This window comes from Oncorhynchus nerka, linkage group LG21, assembly GCF_034236695.1.
Source record: "Oncorhynchus nerka isolate Pitt River linkage group LG21, Oner_Uvic_2.0, whole genome shotgun sequence".
NCBI lineage: Eukaryota > Metazoa > Chordata > Actinopteri > Salmoniformes > Salmonidae > Oncorhynchus > Oncorhynchus nerka.
Genome location: NC_088416.1, coordinates 15,318,713 through 15,341,501, shown reverse-complemented (window position 1 = coordinate 15,341,501; position 22,789 = coordinate 15,318,713). Strand labels below are relative to the sequence as shown.

Below are 22,789 nucleotides of genomic sequence, written 5' to 3'. Positions count from 1 at the left end.
TCCTCTACACATGTACTGTACTGGAATTATCCCTCTACACATGTACTGTACTGGAATTATCCCTCTACACATGTACTGTACTGGAATTATCCCTCTACACATGTACTGCACTGGAATTATCCCACTACACATGTACTGCACTGGAATGATCCCTCTACGCATGTACTGCACTGGAATGATCCCTCTACACATGTACTTTACTGGAATTATCCCTCTACACATGTACTGTACTGGAATGATCCCTCTACACATGTACTGTACTGGAATTATCCCTTTAAACATGTACTGTACTGGAATTATCCTCTAAACATGTACTGTACTGGAATTATCCCTCTACACATGTACTGTACTGGAATTATCCCTCTATACATGTACTGTACTGGAATTATCCCTCTACACATGTACTGCACTGGAATTATCCCACTACACATGTACTGCACTGGAATTATCCTCTACACATGTACTGTACTGGAATGATCCCTCTATACATGTACTGCACTGGAATTATCCTCTACACATGTACTGTACTGGAATTATCCCTCTACACATGTACTGCACTGGAATTATCCCTCTACACATGTACTGTACTGGAATGATCCTCTAAACATGTACTGTACTGGAATTATCCCTCTACACATGTACTGTACTGGAATGATCCCTCTACACATGTACTGCACTGGAATTATCCTCTACACATGTACTGTACTGGAATTATCCCTCTACACATGTACTGTACTGGAATGATCCCTCTATACATGTACTGCACTGGAATGATCCCTCTACACATGTACTGCACTGGAATTATCCCTCTACACATGTACTGCACTGGAATGATCCCTCTACACATGTACTGTACTGGAATTATCCTCTACACATGTACTGTACTGGAATTATCCCTCTACACATGTACTGTACTGAATTATCCCTCTAAACATGTACTGTACTGGAATTATCCCTCTACACATGTACTGTACTGAATGATCCTCTATACATGTACTGCACTGGAATTGTCCCTCTACACATGTACTGCACTGGAATTATCCCACTACACATGTACTGCACTGGAATGATCCCTCTACACATGTACTGTACTGGAATGATCCCTCTATACATGTACTGCACTGGAATGGTCCCTCTACACATGTACTGCACTGGAATTATCCCACTACACATGTACTGCACTGGAATGATCCCTCTACGCATGTACTGCACTGTAATTATCCCTCTACGCATGTACTGTACTGGAATGATCCCTCTACACATGTACTGTACTGGAATGATCCCTCTACACATGTACTGTACTGATCCCTCTACACATGTACTGTACTGTACTGATCCCTCTACACATGTACTGTACTGGAATTATCCCTTTAAACATGTACTGTACTGGAATGATCCCTCTACGCATGTACTGCACTGGAATGATCCCTCTACACATGTACTTTACTGGAATTATCCCTCTACACATGTACTGTACTATAATTATGCCTTTAAACATGTACTGTACTGGAATTGTCCCTCTACACATGTACTGTACTGGAATTATCCATCCACACATGTACTGTACTGGAATTATCCATTTACACATGTACGGTACTGGAATTATCCCTCTACACATATACTGTACTGGAATTATCCCTCTACACATTTACTGCACTGGAATGGTCCCTCTACACATGTACTGCACTGGAATTATCCCACTACACATGTACTTTACTGGAATGATCCCTCTACACATGTACTGTACTATAATTATGCCTTTAAACATGTACTGCACTGGAATTGTCCCTCTACACATGTACTGTACTGGAATTATCCATCCACACATGTACTGTACTGGAATTATCCATTTACACATGTACGGTACTGGAATTATCCCTCTACACATATACTGTACTGGAATTATCCCTCTACACATTTACTGCACTGGAATGGTCCCTCTACACATGTACTGCACTGGAATTATCCCACTACACATGTACTGCACTGGAATGATCCCTCTACACATGTACTGTACTGGAATGATTCCTCTACACATGTACTGTACTGGAATGATCCCTCTACACATGTACTGCACTGGCATTATCCCTCTACACATGTACTGTACTGGAATTATCCCTTTAAACATGTACTGTACTGGAATTATCCCTCTACACATGTACTGTACTGGAATTATCCCTCTACACATGTACTGTACTGGATATTATCCCTTTAAACATTTACTGTACTGGAATTATCCCTCTACACATGTACTGTACTGGAATGATCCCTCTACACATGTACTGTACTGGAATTATTCCTCTATACATGTACTGCACTGGAATGGTCCCTCTACACATGTACTGCACTGGAATTATCCCACTACACATGTACTGCACTGGAATGATCGCTCTACGCATGTACTGCACTGGAATGATCCCTCTACACATGTACTTTACTGGAATTATCCCTCTACACATGTACTGTACTGTAATGATCCCTCTACACATGTACTGTACTGGAATTATCCCTTTAAACATGTACTGTACTGGAATTATCCCTCTACACATGTACTGGAATTATCCCTCTACACATGTACTGTACTGATCCCTCTACACATGTACTGTACTGGAATTATCCCTTTAAACATGTACTGTACTGGAATTACCCCTCTACACATGTACTGTACTGGAATTATCCCTCTACACATGTACTGTACTGGAATTATCCCTCTACACATGTACTGTACTGTAATTATTCCTCTACACATGTACTGACCTGGAATGATCCCTCTATACATGTACTGCACTGGAATGGTCCCTCTACACATGTACTGCACTGGAATTATCCCACTACACATGTACTGCACTGGAATGATCCCTCTACGCATGTACTGCACTGGAATGATCCCTCTACACATGTACTTTACTGGAATTATCCCACTACACATGTACTGTACTGGAATGATCCCTCTACACATGTACTGTACTGGAATTATGCCTTTACACATGTACTGTACTGGAATTATCCCTTTAAACATGTACTGTACTGGAATTGTCCCTCTACACATGTACTGTACTGGAATTATCCCTTTACACATGTACTGTACTGGAATTATCCCTTTAAACATGTACTGTACTGGAATTATCCCTCTACACATGTACTGTACTGGAATTATCCATCCACACATGTACTGTACTGGAATTATCCATTTACACATGTACGGTACTGGAATTATCCCTCTACACATATACTGTACTGGAATTATCCCTCTACACATTTACTGCACTGGAATGGTCCCTCTACACATGTACTGCACTGGAATTATCCCACTACACATGTACTGCACTGGAATGATCCCTCTACGCATGTACTGCACTGGAATTATCCCTCTACACATGTACTGTACTGGAATGATCCCTCTACGCATGTACTGTACTGGAATGATCCCTCTACACATGTACTGCACTGGCATTATCCCTCTACACATGTACTGTACTGGAATTATCCCTTTAAACATGTACTGTACTGGAATTATCCCTCTACACATGTAGTGTACTGGAATTATCCCTCTACACATGTACTGTACTGGAATTATCCCTCTACACATGTACTGTACTGGAATTATTCCTCTACACATGTACTGTACTGGAATGATCCCTCTATACATGTAATGCACTGGAATGATCCCTCTACACATGTACTGCACTGGAATTATCCCTCTACACATGTACTGTACTGGAATTATCCCTTTAAACATGTACTGTACTGGAATTATCCCTCTACACATGTACTGTACTGAAATTATCCCTCTACACATGTACTGTACTGGAATTATCCCTCTACACATGTACTGTACTGGAATTATCCCTCTACACATGTACTGCACTGGCATTATCCCTCTACACATGTACTGTACTGGAATTATCCCTTTAAACATGTACTGTACTGGAATTATCCCTCTACACATGTACTGTACTGGAATTATCCCTCTACACATCTACTGTACTGGAATTACTCCTCTACACATGTACTGTACTGGAATGATCCCTCTATACATGTACTGCACTGGAATGGTCCCTCTACACATGTACTGCACTGGAATGGTCCCTCTACACATGTACTGCACTGGAATTATCCCACTACACATGTACTGTACTGGAATGATCCCTCTATACATGTACTGCACTGGAATGGTCCCTCTACACATGTACTGCACTGGAATTATCCCACTACACATGTACTGCACTGGAATGATCCCTCTACGCATGTACTGCACTGGAATGATCCCTCTACACATGTACTTTACTGGAATTATCCCTCTACACATGTACTGTACTGGAATGATCCCTCTACACATGTACTGTACTGGAATTATGCCTTTACACATGTACTGTACTGGAATTATCCCTTTAAACATGTACTGTACTGGAATTATCCCTCTACACATGTACTGTACTGAAATTATCCCTCTACACATGTACTGTACTGGAATTATCCCTCTACACATGTACTGTACTGGAATTATCCCTCTACACATGTACTGCACTGGCATTATCCCTCTACACATGTACTGTACTGGAATTATCCCTTTAAACATGTACTGTACTGGAATTATCCCTCTACACATGTACTGTACTGGAATTATCCCTCTACACATCTACTGTACTGGAATTACTCCTCTACACATGTACTGTACTGGAATGATCCCTCTATACATGTACTGCACTGGAATGGTCCCTCTACACATGTACTGCACTGGAATGGTCCCTCTACACATGTACTGCACTGGAATTATCCCACTACACATGTACTGTACTGGAATTATCCCTCTACACATGTACTGTACTGGAATTATCCCTCTACACATGTACTGTACTGTAATTATTCCTCTACACATGTACTGTACTGGAATGATCCCTCTATACATGTACTGCACTGGAATGGTCCCTCTACACATGTACTGCACTGGAATTATCCCACTACACATGTACTGCACTGGAATGATCCCTCTACGCATGTACTGCACTGGAATGATCCCTCTACACATGTACTTTACTGGAATTATCCCTCTACACATGTACTGTACTGGAATGATCCCTCTACACATGTACTGTACTGGAATTATGCCTTTACACATGTACTGTACTGGAATTATCCCTTTAAACATGTACTGTACTGGAATTGTCCCTCTACACATGTACTGGAATTATCCCTTTACACATGTACTGTACTGGAATTATCCCTTTAAACATGTACTGTACTGGAATTATCCCTCTACACATGTACTGTACTGGAATTATCCATCCACACATGTACTGTACTGGAATTATCCATTTACACATGTACGGTACTGGAATTATCCCTCTACACATATACTGTACTGGAATTATCCCTCTACACATTTACTGCACTGGAATGGTCCCTCTACACATGTACTGCACTGGAATTATCCCACTACACATGTACTGCACTGGAATGATCCCTCTACGCATGTACTGCACTGGAATTATCCCTCTACACATGTACTGTACTGGAATGATCCCTCTACGCATGTACTGTACTGGAATGATCCCTCTACACATGTACTGCACTGGCATTATCCCTCTACACATGTACTGGAATTATCCCTTTAAACATGTACTGTACTGGAATTATCCCTCTACACATGTACTGTACTGGAATTATCCCTCTACACATGTACTGTACTGGAATTATCCCTCTACACATGTACTGTACTGGAATTATCCCTCTACACATGTACTGTACTGGAATTATCCCTCTACACATGTACTGCACTGGCATTATCCCTCTACACATGTACTGTACTGGAATTATCCCTTTAAACATGTACTGTACTGGAATTATCCCTCTACACATGTACTGTACTGGAATTATCCCTCTACACATCTACTGTACTGGAATTACTCCTCTACACATGTACTGTACTGGAATGATCCCTCTATACATGTACTGCACTGGAATGGTCCCTCTACACATGTACTGCACTGGAATGGTCCCTCTACACATGTACTGCACTGGAATTATCCCACTACACATGTACTGCACTGGAATGATCGCTCTACGCATGTACTGCACTGGAATGATCCCTCTACACATGTACTTTACTGGAATTATCCCTCTACACATGTACTGTACTGGAATTATCCCTTTAAACATGTACTGTTCTGGAATTATCCCTCTGCACATGTACTGTACTGGAATTATCCCTCTACACATGTACTGTATTGATCCCTCTACACATGTACTGTACTGGAATTATCCCTCTACACATGTACTGTACTGGAATTACCCCTCTACACATGTACTGTACTGGAATTATCCCTCTACACATGTACTGTACTGGAATTATCCCTCTACACATGTACTGTACTGGAATTATCCCTCTACACATGTACTGTACTGGAATGATCCCTCTATACATGTACTGCACTGGAATGGTCCCTCTACACATGTACTGCACTGGAATTATCCCACTACACATGTACTGCACTGGAATGATCCCTCTATGCATGTACTGCACTGGAATGATCCCTCTACACATGTACTGTACTGGAATTATCCCTCTACACATGTACTGTACTGGAATTATCCCTTTACACATGTACTGTACTGGAATTATCCCTTTAAACATGTACTGTACTGGAATTATCCCTCTACACATGTACTGTACTGGAATTATCCATCCACACATGTACTGTACTGGAATGATCCATTTACACATGTACGGTACTGGAATTATCCCTCTACACATATACTGTACTGGAATTATCCCTCTACACATTTACTGTTCTGGAATTATCCCGCTGGGAGGCACGCAGTACTACATAGAGCCATGACTACATGGAACTGTATTCCACATCAAGTAACTGATGCCAGCAGTAAAATTAGATTTAAAAAACACCGTATGGAAGAGCAGAGTTTGTCTGTCCAGTGTCTGTGTTCTTTTGCCCATCTTAATCTTTTCTTTTTTTGGCCAGTCTAAGAAATGTATTTTTTTTTGCAACTCTGCCTAGAAGGCCAGCATCTCGGAGTCGCCTCTTCACTGTTGACTTTGAGACTTGTGTTTTGCGGGTACTCTTTAATGAAGCTGCCAGTTGAGGACTTTTGAAGCGTATGTTTCTCAAACTAGATACTCTAATGTACTTGTCCTCTTACTCAGCTGTGCACCAGGGCCTCCCACTCCTCTTTCTATTCTGTTTAGAGCCAGTTTGTGCTGTTCTGTGAAGGGAGTAGTACACAGCGTTGTACGAGATCTTCAGTTTCTTGGCAATTTCTCGCATGGAATAGCCTTCTTTTCTCAGAACAAGAATAGACTGACGAGTTTCAGAAGAAAGCCATTTGTTTCTGGCCATTTTGAGCCTGTATTCGAACCCACAAGTACTGATTCTCCAGATACTCAACTTTTTTATCATAACAACGGTTTTCAGCTGTGCTAACATAATTGCAAAAGGGTTTTCTAATGATCAATTCGCCTTTTAAAATGATAAACTTGGATTAGCTAACACAACGTACCATTGAAACACAGGATGGATGGTTGATGATAATCTCCCGTTTTCAGCTGCAATAGTCATGTTCAATATTAACAATGCCTACACTGTATTACTGATCAATCTGATGTTATTTTAATGGACAAAAACATTTGCTTTTCTTTCAAACACAAGGACGTTTTTCTAAGTGACCCCAAACTTTGAACGGTATTGTATGCAGTACCAGTCAAAAGTTTGAACAAACATACTCATTTAAGGGTTTTTCTTTATTTTTACTATTTTCTACATTGTAGAATAATAGTGAAGACATCAAAACTATGAAATAACTCATATGGAATCCTGAAGTAACCAAAACAAAGTGTTAAACAAATCAAAATATATTTTATATTCTTCAAAGTAGCCACCCTTTGCCTTGATGACAGCTTCGCACCCTCTTGGCATTCTCTCAACCAGCTTCATGAGGAATGATTTCCCCACAATCTTGAAGGAGTTCCCACATATGCTGAGTACTTGTTGGCTGATTTTCCTTCACTCTGCGGTCCAACTCATCCCAAACCATCTCAGTTGGGTTGAGGTTGGGTGATTGTGGAGGCCAGGCCATCTGGTGCAGCACCATCACTCCCATTCTTGGTCAAATAGCCCTTACACATCCTGGAGGTGTGTTTTGGGTCATTGTCCTGTTGAAAAACAGTGCAAACCAGATGGGATGGCGTATCGCTTCAGAATGCTGTGGTAGCCATGCTGGTTAAGTGACCCTCGAATTCTAAATAAATCAGTGTCACCAGCAAAGCATCCCCACACCATCACACCTCCTCCTCCATGCTTCACGGTGGGAACCACACATGTAGAGATCATCCGTTCACCTACTAAAAACAATATTGTATTTGATACATTTTCCCTGACTACCAAAAGTACTCGTTACATTTAGAATGCTTAGCAGGACAGGAAAATGGTCCAATTCATCCCTGATAAGGTGCAAGAATGGATTGTTAGGGCTGACAATCACATTCTTCTCAAACAACCCCGCATAAAGATAGGGATAATTAGATGCTATTTTTTAAACTGCAATGACCATAATCCATTGCGCGTCTTGTCTGTTTATTTTACACCTGCTATGTAAAAGAGACTGAAGAATGCACAATGGTCAATGCAATCAGGGATCCTTGGGACATCTGGTATCCTAAAACATTACCATTTTAAATGTCAACTTCAATGGGCTAGGGACGTCCCAAGGATGTATCTCTACCTGAAAATACATGATCTAATTGATTGATAGTTGGTATTCAGCAGTCATAAAGCCTTATTTACCTTAATGAACTACTAAAATAGTGATCGTGTCAGACAGCATAGACAGCAGCTCTACACTTTATTGACTGACTGATCCATTCATCCCTCCTCAGCCTTCTGAAGACCCAGTGAGGGTGGAGCTCAGTCAGAGAGCTGTTGAGGGACTGGTTAGGAAGAACACTTCTACAGCCAGAGAGGTGAGAGGTCACACATGGTTTAGATTGGAAATATTTATGTCCCCTTTCATCACGTAAGCAGAAGGGAGTATGTTCCATCATCTATGTTTATTTACATTAGTGCAAATTGTCCACTGATATTGGTGTAATTTCTCACCCCTTTTTTGCTGTATGAAAGTTGATTTCCCCTCAGGCACACACATTTGTTCTTTGATATTATATAGGTAATTTGTGTCAAATATACTTTTCCCCACTCATTCACCCCATCTTTTACATTGCTTATGCATATTCGGTGGCCAGACTGAAATTCCGAACACAATGCCCATCATGGCAGATCTAAACCTAATGTAGCACATTGTGACTTTTGTGCAACCAGACCTAATGCAGCTTGGAGTGATCAGATGACAGAAGTCACATTTATTTACTTCCGGCGCCGACAGAGATGGCCGCCTCGCTTCGCGTTCCTAGGAAACTGCAGTTTTTAGTTTTTTTACGTGTTATTTCTTACATTAGTACCCCAGGTCATCTTAGGTTTCATTACATACAGTCGAGAAGAACTACTGAATATAAGATCAGCGTCAACTCACCGTCAGTACGACCAAGAATATGATTTTCGCGACGCGGATCCTGTGTTCTGCCTTTCAACCAGGACAACGGAATGGATCCCAGCCGGCGACCCCAAAAACAAACGACTCCGTAAAAGAGGGAAACGAGGCGGTCTTCTGGTCAGACTCCGGAGACGGGCACATCGTGCACCACTCCCTAGCATTCTTCTCGCCAATGTCCAGTCTCTTGACAACAAGGTTGATGAAATCCGAGCAAGGGTAGCATTCCAGAGGGACATCAGAGACTGTAACGTTCTTTGCTTCACGGAAACATGGCTCACTGGAGAGACGCTATCGGAGGCGGTGCAGCCAGCTGGTTTCTCCACACATCGCGCCGACAGAAACAAACATCTTTTTGGTAAGAAGAGGGGCGGGGGCGTATGCCTTATGGCTAACGAGACGTGGTGTGATCAAAGAAGAATACAGGAACTCAAATCCTTCTGTTCACCTGATTTAGAATTCCTCACAATCAAATGTCGACCGCATTATCTACCAAGAGAATTCTCTTCGATTATAATCACAGCCGTATATATTCCCCCCCAAGCAGACACATCGATGGCTCTGAACGAACTTTATTTGACTCTTTGCAAACTGGAATCCATTTATCCGGAGGCTGCATTCATTGTAGCTGGGGATTTTAACAAGGCTAATCTGAAAACAAGACTCCCTAAATTTTATCAGCATATCGATTGCGCAACCAGGGCTGGAAAAACCTTGGATCATTGTTACTCTAACTTCCGCGACGCATATAAGGCCCTGCCCCGCCCTCCTTTTGGAAAAGCTGACCACGACTCCATTTTGTTGATCCCTGCCTACAGACAGAAACTAAAACAAGAAGCTGTCCAACGCTGGTCCGACCAAGCTGATTCCACACTCCAAGACTGCTTCCATCACATGGACTGGGATATGTTTCGTATTGCGTCAGATAACAACATTGACGAATATGCTGATTCGGTGTGCGAGTTCATTAGAACGTGCGTTGAAGATGTCGTTCCCATAGCAACGATTAAAACATTCCCTAACCAGAAACCGTGGATTGATGGCAGCATTCGCGTGAAACTGAAAGCGCGAACCACTGCTTTTAATCAGGGCAAGGTGACTGGTAACATGACCGAATACAAACAGTGCAGCTATTCCCTCCGCAAGGCTATCAAACAAGCTAAGCGTCAGTATAGAGACAAAGTAGAATCTCAATTCAACGGCTCAGACACAAGAGGTATGTGGAAGGGTCTACAGTCAATCACGGACTACAAGAAGAAAACCAGCCCAGTCACGGACCAGGATGTCTTGCTCCCAGGCAGACTAAATAACTTTTTTGCCCGCTTTGAGGACAATACAGTGCCACTGACACGGCCTGCAACGAAAACATGCGGACTCTCCTTCACTGCAGCCGAGGTGAGTAAAACATTTAAACGTGTTAACCCTCGCAAGGCTGCAGGCCCAGACGGCATCCCCAGCCGCGCCCTCAGAGCATGCGCAGACCAGCTGGCCGGTGTGTTTACGGACATATTCAATCAATTCCTATACCAGTCTGCTGTTCCCACATGCTTCAAGAGGGCCACCATTGTTCCTGTTCCCAAGAAAGCTAAGGTAACTGAGCTAAACGACTACCGCCCCGTAGCACTCACTTCCGTCATCATGAAGTGCTTTGAGAGACTTGTCAAGGACCATATCACCTCCACCCTACCTGACACCCTAGACCCACTCCAATTTGCTTACCGCCCAAATAGGTCCACAGACGATGCAATCTCAACCACACTGCACACTGCCCTAACCCATCTGGACAAGAGGAATACCTATGTGAGAATGCTGTTCATCGACTACAGCTCGGCATTCAACACCATAGTACCCTCCAAGCTCGTCATCAAGCTCGAGACCCTGGATCTCGACCCCACCCTGTGCAACTGGGTACTGGACTTCCTGACGGGCCGCCCCCAGGTGGTGAGGGTAGGCAACAACATCTCCACCCCGCTGATCCTCAACACTGGGGCCCCACAAAGGTGCGTTCTGAGCCCTCTCCTGTACTCCCTGTTCACCCATGACTGCGTGGCCACGCACGCCTCCAACTCAATCATCAAGTTTGCGGACGACACAACAGTGGTAGGCTTGATTACCAACAACGACGAGACAGCCTACAGGGAGGAGGTGAGGGCCCTCGGAGTGTGGTGTCAGGAAAATAACCTCACACTCAACGTCAACAAAACTAAGGAGATGATTGTGGACTTCAGGAAACAGCAGAGGGAACACCCCCCTATCCACATCGATGGAACAGTAGTGGAGAGGGTAGTAAGTTTTAAGTTCCTCGGCATACACATCACAGACAAACTGAATTGGTCCACTCACACAGACAGCATTGTGAAGAAGGCGCAGCAGCGCCTCTTCAACCTCAGGAGGCTGAAGAAATTTGGCTTGTCACCAAAAGCACTCACAAACTTCTACAGATGCACAATCGAGAGCATCCTGGCGGGCTGTATCACCGCCTGGTACGGCAACTGCTCCGCCCACAACCGTAAGGCACTCCAGAGGGTAGTGAGGTCTGCACAACGCATCACCGGGGGCAAACTACCTGCCCTCCAGGACACCTACACCACCCGATGTCACAGGAAGGCCATAAAGATCATCAAGGACAACAACCACCCGAGCCACTGCCTGTTCACCCCGCTATCATCCAGAAGGTGAGGTCAGTACAGGTGCATGAAAGCTGGGACCGAAAGACTGAAAAACAGCTTCTATCTCCAGGCCATCAGACTGTTAAACAGCCACCACTAACATTGAGTGGCTGCTGCCAACACACTGACACTGACTCAACTCCAGCCACTTTAATAATGGGAATTGATGGGAAATGATGTAAAATATATCACTAGCCACTGTAAACAATGCTACCTAATATAATGTTACATACCCTACATTATTAATCTCATATGCATACGTATATACTGTACTCTATATCATCTACTGCATCCTTATGTAATACATGTATCACTAGCCACTTTAACTATGCCACTTTGTTTACATACTCATCTCATATGTATATACTGTACTCGATACCATCTACTGTATCTTGCCTATGCTGCTCTGTACCATCACTCATTCATATATCTTTATGTACATATTCTTTATCCCTTACACTGTGTATAAGACAGTAGTTTTGGAATTGTTAGTTAGATTACTTGTTGGTTATTACTGCATTGTCGGAACTAGAAGCACAAGCATTTCGCTACACTCGCATTAACATCTGCTAACCATGTGTATGTGACAAATAAAATTTGATTTGACATTTAGGTGCCAGGTGTAACTGAGGCCATAGATGCTCCATATCCATTACTTTGAGTGTTTTATATAATATGACTAAATGTGTTTCTTTCTGTGTTGCAGGGGCAGTCAAGAAATGGAATGGCAAGGCCACAGAACATGACATAAGCAGAGCTGTGGGAGACCACCTCAAGCCCCTGGTAGAGCCAGGGGTGGTGTTTACCACTCCACCACACCTTCAGCAGGCTTGAAAAGTCATACTGATTTTCATACTAAGAGGGACTAAGAGTCTGTTGATTGGTCAGTCATTGGGTTAATTGGTTTTGCAATATGTTAAAATCAAATCAAGCTTTATTTATACAGCACATTTTTATTAATTGTACCTTTATTGAAAAAGAAGAAATTATTATTTTCAATGACGGCCTAGGAACAGTAGGTTAACTGCCTTGTTCAGGGGCAGAACGACAGAATTGTACCTTGTCAGCTCGGGGATTCAACTTGCAACCTTTCAGTTACTAGTCCAATGCTCTAATCACTAGGCTGCTGCCCAATGTCAGACATGGATGCAACACAATGGCTTCACAGAAAAAAAAGAAAATAAACAGAAATATTGAGGATAAAAAACAAAGAACAACAACTTAAAGAATAATTGTAGGGAAATGCCACTGATTCAAATATTAACAATATGATGCTATATTCAACCCAAAATATAACTTATTTTTTAGGAGGGGCTCTGAAAGACACTGGGGGCATCGACTGAAAATTGAAAAGCGACTGGTAACAACAACTGGGACATAAGAGACACCCACCATGAGACCCACTAAATCTGCCCAAGAAGAGGCAAACAAAGGAAAAACCCACACCAAATTAAAGACATGAAGTAAACAAAAAAGGTGGTTGGTGGTTAAAATAATTGATTTACAATCAATACCATTCACACTTTACAAAATCATATCTCTCATTCATTCTTAATTACTTATATTTACAAAACCAAATCACCAAACACCAAACAAAAACAAACCTCAGGGGAGCATCGTCCCTCCCCGTCATACCTAACCAATACCTAACCCTTTCCCTATCTCCCCTTCCCTAATCTATCCCCTTACAAAACTCACTCTAACACTCCCAGCCCTAAACCCCCTTTCCACCTCTCCCGTGCCGCATGCTTCCCCACTTCCTCTCCTCCCTCTTCATCCTCCCCTCAAATCACCTTCCACCCTTCTCACTATCCCTTCCACCCCCCAGTCTCTCCCTGTCTTGACTAAATTCTGCCTGGCTTCCCACAGTCCCTTTTTAAAGAGACTCATGAGAAGCCAGAGCAGAAACCTGTCCCTATCCGTTCCCTTTGCTCTCCCTACACCTCTCTCTAGCCTAGTCCATGTCAAAACAAAATCACTCCTAACCACACCTAGCATCACCCGTGCCCTAGCCCAGACTAGTCCGGCAAAGGCACAGTCCCAGAAGGCATGGCGCACAGTCTCCTCCCTGCCACAAGAGGATCTTGGACAGGTGGGGGATCGCACCAAACTATACCGGTACAAGATGGAAAGTACCGGCAAACGCTTATAAAGGCTCAACCAATTCAGGTCCTTGAGCCTGTTGTCCAGGCCCCGCGCCTGCACTCCCTCCCAGACCACTGACGAGATGCCCGCTACGGGCGCAGGACTCCCTGCCTGCCTGACCTCCTCGTACAGGTGCCTGTGGTCTAAACCTACTCGGGCAACATCAACCTCGGGGTGCGCACGCAGCCACTTGGCCGCATGGCCAAAGTGCCACGGCAGCTGTTCTGCCCGAGGACCCGCGTTAGACCACACCATTACGCTTCTCGCCTGATACGAGAAGAACACCCGCAGGAGGTAACCGGACGGGTGTATAACCGGACAAGCAAGCTCCGTCAACAAGAAAGAAACAAAAATGGCGTCCAGCTTGAGGGGGAAATGTGGTACCCCCCTACCTCCCTCCCCGATGGGACAGATCATGCGTGCCCTGGCGACCCACTCGCACCTGCCACTCCACATAAACTGAAACACAAGCCTCACTAGAGGCCTCCTCAGACAAGCCGGCAATGGGTAGATGTATGCCAAATACAAAAGAGACGGCAACACATCCACCTTTAGGACCAGGACTTTGCCCATAAAAGACAAATACCTAGCCTTCCACATTGCTAGCTTCCTCTGTACCACTGCGATACGCATGTTCCAGTTTAGCGTCGCTGAGCCAGAGGTCTCAAAATGAACCCTGAGAATCCTCAGGGCCCCTTCACAGAGAGATAACCCCCCAGGCACATCCGTTCTACCGCGCCATCTTCCGAAAAACTTGACGGAAGACTTTGCATGGTTCAGAACTGCTCCCGACGCTCGGGTGAAATCCCCAAAGATGGCAAGGGACCTTGTCAGGCACGAGTCCTTGCACAACAGCAAGGAAGTGTCGTCGGCGTACTGCGTCATCTTAACACGCAGCCCACCACTTCCAGGGATCAACAAGCCTTCCACCCCTGTGTCTGCCCTAATGGCAGCCCCCAGAGGCTAACTCCTCCACCAAATCCCTCATTTCGACCTCGAGGAAGCCTGGCAGGCTGTCCCCCCATCTCCCCCCCTCCCACCTCCACTCCTCCCTCCTTCTCCGTCACTGTCCCCGTTCCCTCTTCCACTCCTTCTCGCACCACTGTCCCCTTCACCGCTCCTTTACGTTCTCCTGCCTTCTTTTCCTTCTCCTCTTCTTTTCCACTCTTTCCTTCTTCCCGCCTCTTTTTTCTCATTTCTTCCTTCTTTCCATCCTCTTCTCTTGCCTTCTTTTCCCCTGTGCCATCCGTACAATCCGCACGCGTCCTTTCTTTCCTCCCCCCATCCCCCCCAGCTGCAGACGCGTATGACCTGTGACGAGCCGGGCAATCACGCCACAGGTGTACTTTCGAGCCACACCCGTGGCAAACCTTGGGCTCGTCACACTCCCTGGCCTCGTGCTCTTCCGACCCACAAAAGCGACACTTCTTGGTGCTGCACGAGGCCAGGGTATGGCCGTAGGCCATACAACGCCTGCAGAACGGGGGCTGACGGGCATAATACAACGTCCCCCTGTCAGCCCCCAGGGAGAACATTGCCAGAGGATGGAGGTAGCCATCCACACTCTTCAGGGACTCTCTGAGTAACGCCTGGAAGCCTCTCTTCCCATTCCAGAAACCCAGGGAGTCCCTGAGGTACCTCGCTGAGGAGACATTGTCCATGTACCTCCCCAGAAAGGCCCTCACTTCTTCGTCCTTCACGTGCGGATTGTACATGGTTACGGTGACCACCCTGAAGTTGTTTCTTGCCAGGCTGGTCACCGTGTAAAGACACAGGGGACCATCTTCTTTCCCTTCCGTCACCGTCTTCATAATCTCATTGTGTTTTTCTTCCAAATATAGGGTTACATCAAACCCCTTCTCCATTGGGTTCCCTGAAGGCAGAGAACATCTTTAACCTTCAATTTTAGGTGCCCCATTAGGATGTTCCTCCCGAAGGTTTCTCTCCCCCAAGGCTCCATCTCTTTTTCCCGCCAAGAAAAGTGCACCGTGTTGGCCAGTCCAATCCCCGGAACCGACTGTCCAGATGTACTTTGCGCCATCTCCTCACGGACGATGGCGCACCCGTCCCACCACCTCAAACTTATAAACAGGAAAAAAATCAAAAAGGTGGAGCAACTAAAGGTGTTGACTCTCCACATCTATCAAGACAACTGGAGCACTGGGCCAGACACTCTTAAATAGAACCTGGACCAACTCAGTGAAACACCTTCCCACTAACGAGATGGACAAGCCAGCACAGGTGTAACACATACTGACAAAACGGGGTGACACCAATCGGTGCGCCTTTGACACATTTCAGTTGAACAACTGACAAGAAAACAACTTCCATTTCACATTATAATCAACTACAATGCTTTACTTTACAATATAAACATGGTGTCTACTGGCTGTCAACAATTAAAAACAAGAAAAAAACACGTATTTCTAAATAATAATATACAATCGTATCTTTTCTCCTTTTTCGTTGAATAGAATCCTAAAACTCACTAGCTTCTAGAACTATCGCCCCCTTGGAAGGAACCCAAAATAAACTCAAATCACATGTGCTGAATACAACAGGTGTAGACCTTACAGTGAAATGCTTACTTACGACCCCCTCACCAACAGTTCAGTTTCAACAAAATACAGAAAAGAATAAGAGATAAAACCCATCTCCAACACGGAAAAACGTGTCAAGATAAATTGTGATCCATGGTACTGGTTAAATGAAAAACACAATTATTTTTGACTTCCCACCCTTGAGACAATCAGCAACCAAGTTGTCCTTACCACGGACATGTCTGATTTCAAGAGGAAACTCCTGCAATATCCATAGTAACTTTCCACCTCACTGCAGAGCTTCTCTCTCTTTTCAGGGTTCACTAGATAGGCATGTTATTGGATCAGGGCCCAGTCCCCAATGGCATGCTATATGCTATAGTACATTTGGGTTGGCACATCTGAGAATTAACTCTGATATTTTAAAAGCAGGGCAAGTATGTCAATATAATTGTAGCCAAAAAGTGTCAGTTGGTTGCATAAATAATGATGATTACTAAATGTTACATGAATTGTAAATATGAATTATCAAAACCAAATGTACACTCCTTTGTTAATATATATTGGTAATAATTCACTTAGTGGTGAGGAATGGAATAATAAAACATGTATATTTTGTCAGGCTGAATATTTGAAATATGAGTAGGAGATTTGAGTCATGCTTCTTCAGTAGTGGAAGACAATTAGCACTTGAATGTTGTCAAGAAATACTGGAGTGATGTAAGATTGTTATTAATATTGATTATAGACTAATTTATTATACTGCGTCCATGTGTATAGGCTGCAAGTACATTGAAATTAAGTTAAATGACCAGAAAAACATCTTCTCAACTTTCACTTTCAACCGAATGTATATTGGACTTCGGACTTAGTCTTACTTTCAACCTCTTTTCAATTACATTTTGCTAAGTGGGATATTTTATTGATATCATGAAACAACTCCCTCATGTATGTTTTTTCTGATGTTTGATCAGATGTCTTTTATCAGAGTATCTCTTGTCACATTGATCACAGCTATGAGGTTTCTCTCCTGTGTGTGTTCTCTGGTGTGTAATAAGATGGGTCGATGTAGTAAAACTCTTTCCACATTCATCACAGCTATAAGGTTTATTTCCTGTGTGTGTTCTCTGGTGTTTAGTCAGACCCCCAGACTCAGTAAAACTCTTCCCACACTGATCACAGCTATATGGTTTCTCTCCTGTGTGTGTTCTCTGGTGTGATGTCAGATGGCCAGATCGACCAAAACTCTTCCCACATTGAACACAGCTATAAGGTTTCTCTCCTGTGTGTATTCTCTGGTGTAGAGTCAGATAGCTAGATGTAGCAAAACTCTTTCCACATTGACCACAGCTATAAGGTTTCTCTCCTGTGTGTATTCTCTGGTGTAGAGTCAGATAGCTAGATGTAGTAAAACTCTTTCCACATTGACCACAGCTATAGGGTTTCTCTCCAGTGTGCATTCTCTGGTGTGATATCAGGTTGGTTGACTGAGTAAAACTCTTCCCACATTGATCACAGGCATAAGGTTTCTCTCCTGTGTGTGTTCTCTGGTGTGATATCAGGTTGGTTGACTGAGTAAAACTCTTCCCACATTGATCACAGGCATAAGATTTCTCTCCTGTGTGTATTCTCTGGTGTAAAGTCAAACGACCAGATGTAGCAAAACTCTTCCCACATTGATCACACCTATAAAGTGTCTCTCCTGTGTGTGTTCTCTGGTGTTTAGTCAGAGCCCCAGACTCAGTAAAACTCTTCCCACACTGATTACAGCTATAAGGTTTCTCTCCTGTGTGTGTTCTCTTGTGTGATGTCAGATGGCCACATTGAACACAGCTATAAGGTTTATCTCCGGTGTGTATTCTCTGGTGTGATATCAGGCCGGTTGACTGAGTAAACCTCTTCCCACATTGACCACAGCTATAAGGTTTCTCTCCTGTGTGGACTCTCTGATGAATGTTAATGCCAGATGAGGTGAATCTCTTCCCACAGTCAGAGAAGCAGTGAGATCTCTGCAGGTGTTTATTGAGGTGTTCTGATCCGGAGAGACTCTTCTCTGCCTCAGCATCATTAAGTTGTTGAGGCTCCCCAGAGGATCCACGATAGTCCCGTATCTCTCCTGTGTGAACAACAAAGTCAGACAGATGATTAAAGGCCCACAACAGCGGTAATCCACAGTAAAAGGTGATGTCGATTGTTGTACAATATCATGGCTTTGCTGTTGGCGTCTGTAATGAATTGTCTTAAAATGAGCAAGGACAGTCATATTTTGTCTTGTTTTCACATAGGTAGTAACATGGATGATTGTAGACTAGAGTTATTTGTGTTGTTGAAACTCTAAGCAGTGTGCAAGATGACTTTTGGCCTCCAATATAGGCCCCTTTATGTGTTTGCCAAAATTGCGGTACGAGGGCAATTTGATTGCAGAAACTCCTCCCTGCTAATGAGGAAACCGATAGTTATGGATGTACTATATCTGCCTGGAGCAAAAATGGCGAGCAAAGATTTTATTTTTTCACAATGTATTCTGAATGGGGGAAAACTCAGGGGAGTAACATCCATTTCCAGGTTGCTTTATCAGTACATTTCACACTACTTTGGATTATAATTGTAAAGCTCGTTTGAATGTCCTGTTATATATAATGTTTGCTACAGTATTAAGAATTATGTGTAACTATTGAAGAACAGCGTTAATGACTGTATACATTTGGGTGTTGTCAATAAAGTTAAGACTTTTTGTATTTCACCTTTATTTAACCAGGTAGGCCAGTTGAGAACAAGTTCTCATTTACAACTAAGACCTGGCCAAGATAAAGCAAAGCAGTGCGACAACAACAACAACAACAACACAGAGTTACACGTGGGATAAATAAACGTAAAGTCAATAACACAATAGAAAAATCTATATACAGTGTGTGCAAATGGTGTAAGGAGGCACGACAATAAATAGGCCTTAGTAGCGAAGTAATTACAATTTAGCAAACTAACACTGGAGTGATAGATGTGGAGATGATGTGCAAGTAGAAATACTGGTGTGCAAAAGAGCAACAAAAGTAAATAAAAACATGGGGATGAGGTACGCAGTAGGATGGGCTATTTACAGATGGGCTGTGTACAGCTGCAGCAATCGATAAGCTGCTCAGATAGCCGATGCTTAAAGTTAGTGAGGGAGATATATGTCTCCAACTTCAGCTAATTTTGCAATTCCTTCCAGTCATTGGCAGCAGAGAACTGGAAGGAAAGGTGGCCAGAGGTGTTGTTGCTATGCTGACCAGCGAGCTGAGATAAGGAGGGAACTTTACCTAACAAAGACTTAAAGATGACCTGGAGCCAATGGGTTTGGCAACGAGTTTGTAGTGAGGGCCAGCTGACAAGCGCAAACAGGTCGCAATGGTCAACCAAATACATCTTGGTTGACCAAGATGCATTCTAGTTGTGGACAGCACTGGAACATGATTCTGGGGCTCCGGAGTGGCACAGCAGACTTGCTTGAGGTATCACTACAGACACACTGGTTCAAATCCAGGCTGTATCATGAAAGGCTGTGATTGGGAGTCCAATAGGGCGGCGCACAATTGGCCCAGAGTCATCCAGGGTAAGCAGGCATTGTAAATAAGAATATGTTCTTAACTGACTTGCCTAGTTAAATAAAGGTTACATTTAAATGAATAAAAAATAGTGTTTCATGACAAACCATTTTTCACAAATCCGTCAAGGCGCCAACTTTGAGAAGGGTTTAAAACAAAGGTTTCAAACCAATTCATGAATGTAATTGAATCTAGGTATGTCTTGCCTTTATTGTAAGGGCATGACATTTTGGGGGGCTGAATATGATACAATGACTTATCAACAGCTCTAATAATTTGACCCACACAGGAAATCTACCACTAGCAATTCTAGAATATACTATATATCCTAGAAACCTGGTTAAATTATCATTATGACATCACGGATGGCCAGTCCTTGTATTCATAGTGTAGTGAATTCAGGGGGTAGCCCTGAGCTGAACTAAAACCTGGGTCTAGCGACTGTCAAGCCAACACCTTATAACTGTTACGCCATGTGGCTTCTGAAGTTCGTGACGAGGTCGCTAGGTGTTGGGTTACGGTTTCTACAATATCATTCTCTATGAATTTGAGTGGTTACACGTCTCCTTCCCCCATCCCTCAGCTGTTTACCAAACCAAGTCTCTGGGCAGCCATTTTATTGCTGTTTAAAAAACCCACACAACCCAGCAATCTGCAGTTCAAACAATAACAAATCTGTCATTCCACCACTGTTATGGTAATAAAATGATTATGGGGTTGGATAAATGTAACTACAGACAGACCTATGGATGCAAGGACTGACCATCCATGATATCAACATTATAGTTTTAACCATGTTGAGGCTATAAAGTGTTGATTTACATTGTTTCTAAACGTTATAGTAAAAAAAAGCTTATTTGGGGATCTGATGGGGTACAACAGTTGAACTAAGCTCATGAAGCATGTGTTATATTCAAGAATCAATGGCTATAAATAAATAATTTAAAAGTCACAATATGGATGTAGCAATTGCAGATTTCCGCTTTTAACACCAATCAGCTCAACTGCAGAGTTTGTGCCTCTTGTTTTTAAGACAGTACTTACTAGTGTTAATCAGGGAACGGTTTCTCAAAACCATCTTATGGCTAAATTCATCGTTAGAACCATTGGATGCCTTAAGATGCGTTTGGGAAACAGGGCCCAGATATCCAGTTTCATCCTCTTCTTCCTCCTCCTGTTTCGATGTAAGAGTCATCTCCTCCTCCTCTTTCACGCCATAAACTGCATAATCCTCTTCTTTTACTCTAACATCCTCCTCTAACACTCTGAACGCGTCTTCCTCTTCTTTCACAGTAACGGCCTCACCCTCTACTTCTTGTTTTACTGTGATATCTCCCTCTTCTTTAGCAGGATAGTGGCTTAGTGACCGCATGGTCGGAGATGTTAGCTAGGCTAATGCTAATTTAACCAGACCGCTCGCTGACTAATAACAATACCGTAAATATGAAATCAAATCGGATAACTAACTAAACGACAAACGTGGGTTTAAAACACAGCAGCAAATAAACACGAAAGCTTTTAAAGAGCTTTATTGTTTCTGCTTTTTTGTCTAGCAAGCTACGGAGGTGTCACACTAACATATTATTGCTTCTGAAAGCTGTTGAAAGAAGCGTCCCGTCCACTAGATTATACGTCACACCAACAGCATCGCCTTAAATTCGCAGACCGCCATCTGCTGACTGGAGTGGGTAACGCAGTTGAGTAAAATGTATATTTTATCTTCAGATAACAAGTTAAAGTGTAGGAAGCATGAGTTTTTACTCACCAGTGTAACAATACAGTGTGGTTAAAGACTTAGTAAGCTAGCTGTAGACACGATGTGATTACCTATAAGTACAAACAGTTATGTTTTTGGGTTATTACATATTTATTAATTTATTTTGCGAACTCTTTACAAACTACCCACAATGCTGTATTTCCTCAGGTCACATGGATGATCAACTCTGCTTCTGCGTTTGTATGCCAGTGTAACGGTGTTATGAAGTTACATTTTTTTAAATATATTTAACCAGGCAAGTCAGTTAAGAACAAATTATTATTTACATTGACGGCCTGCCCCTGCCAAACCCTAACCCAGAGACGATGCTGGGCCAATTGTGCGCTGCCCTATGCGACTCCAAATCACGGCTTGTTATGATACAGCCTGGTTTTGAACAAGGGGCTGTAGTGACGCCCCTAGCACTGAGATGCCGTAGCTTAGACTGCTGCGCTTCTCGTGTGTTTACATTACACTCAGTGATAAAGGTATGGGATTCACCTGCACTGCAGATTTTTGGAGAATTTGAAAATTGAG

At 43.2% G+C, this 22,789-nt stretch overlaps 1 protein-coding gene across 1 annotated transcript; it reads right to left on the bottom strand.

The window, feature by feature from the left end:
* Positions 1-17,843: 17,843 nt before the first annotated feature.
* LOC115116724 (zinc finger protein OZF-like) lies at positions 17,844-22,089 on the bottom strand. Its single transcript, XM_065006348.1, has 2 exons — positions 21,541-22,089; positions 17,844-19,028 (listed from the first exon to the last, which is right to left on the bottom strand). The coding sequence occupies exons 1-2, from the start codon at positions 21,866-21,868 to the stop codon at positions 17,857-17,859; spliced, it is 1,500 nt and encodes a 499-aa protein (XP_064862420.1). The 5' UTR covers positions 21,869-22,089; the 3' UTR covers positions 17,844-17,856.
* Positions 22,090-22,789: the final 700 nt, after the last annotated feature.

What these genes read in the sequence shown, in the direction of transcription:
- LOC115116724 (XM_065006348.1), bottom strand. Translation starts at nt 21,868, where the DNA reads ATGCGGTCACTAAGCCACTATCCTGCTAAAGAAGAGGGAGATATCACA. An exon ending in CCGTTCCCTGATTAACACTA is followed by an intron (nt 19,029 to 21,540) that starts GTAAGTACTGTC and finishes TTGTTCACACAG; the next exon opens with GAGAGATACGGGACTATCGT.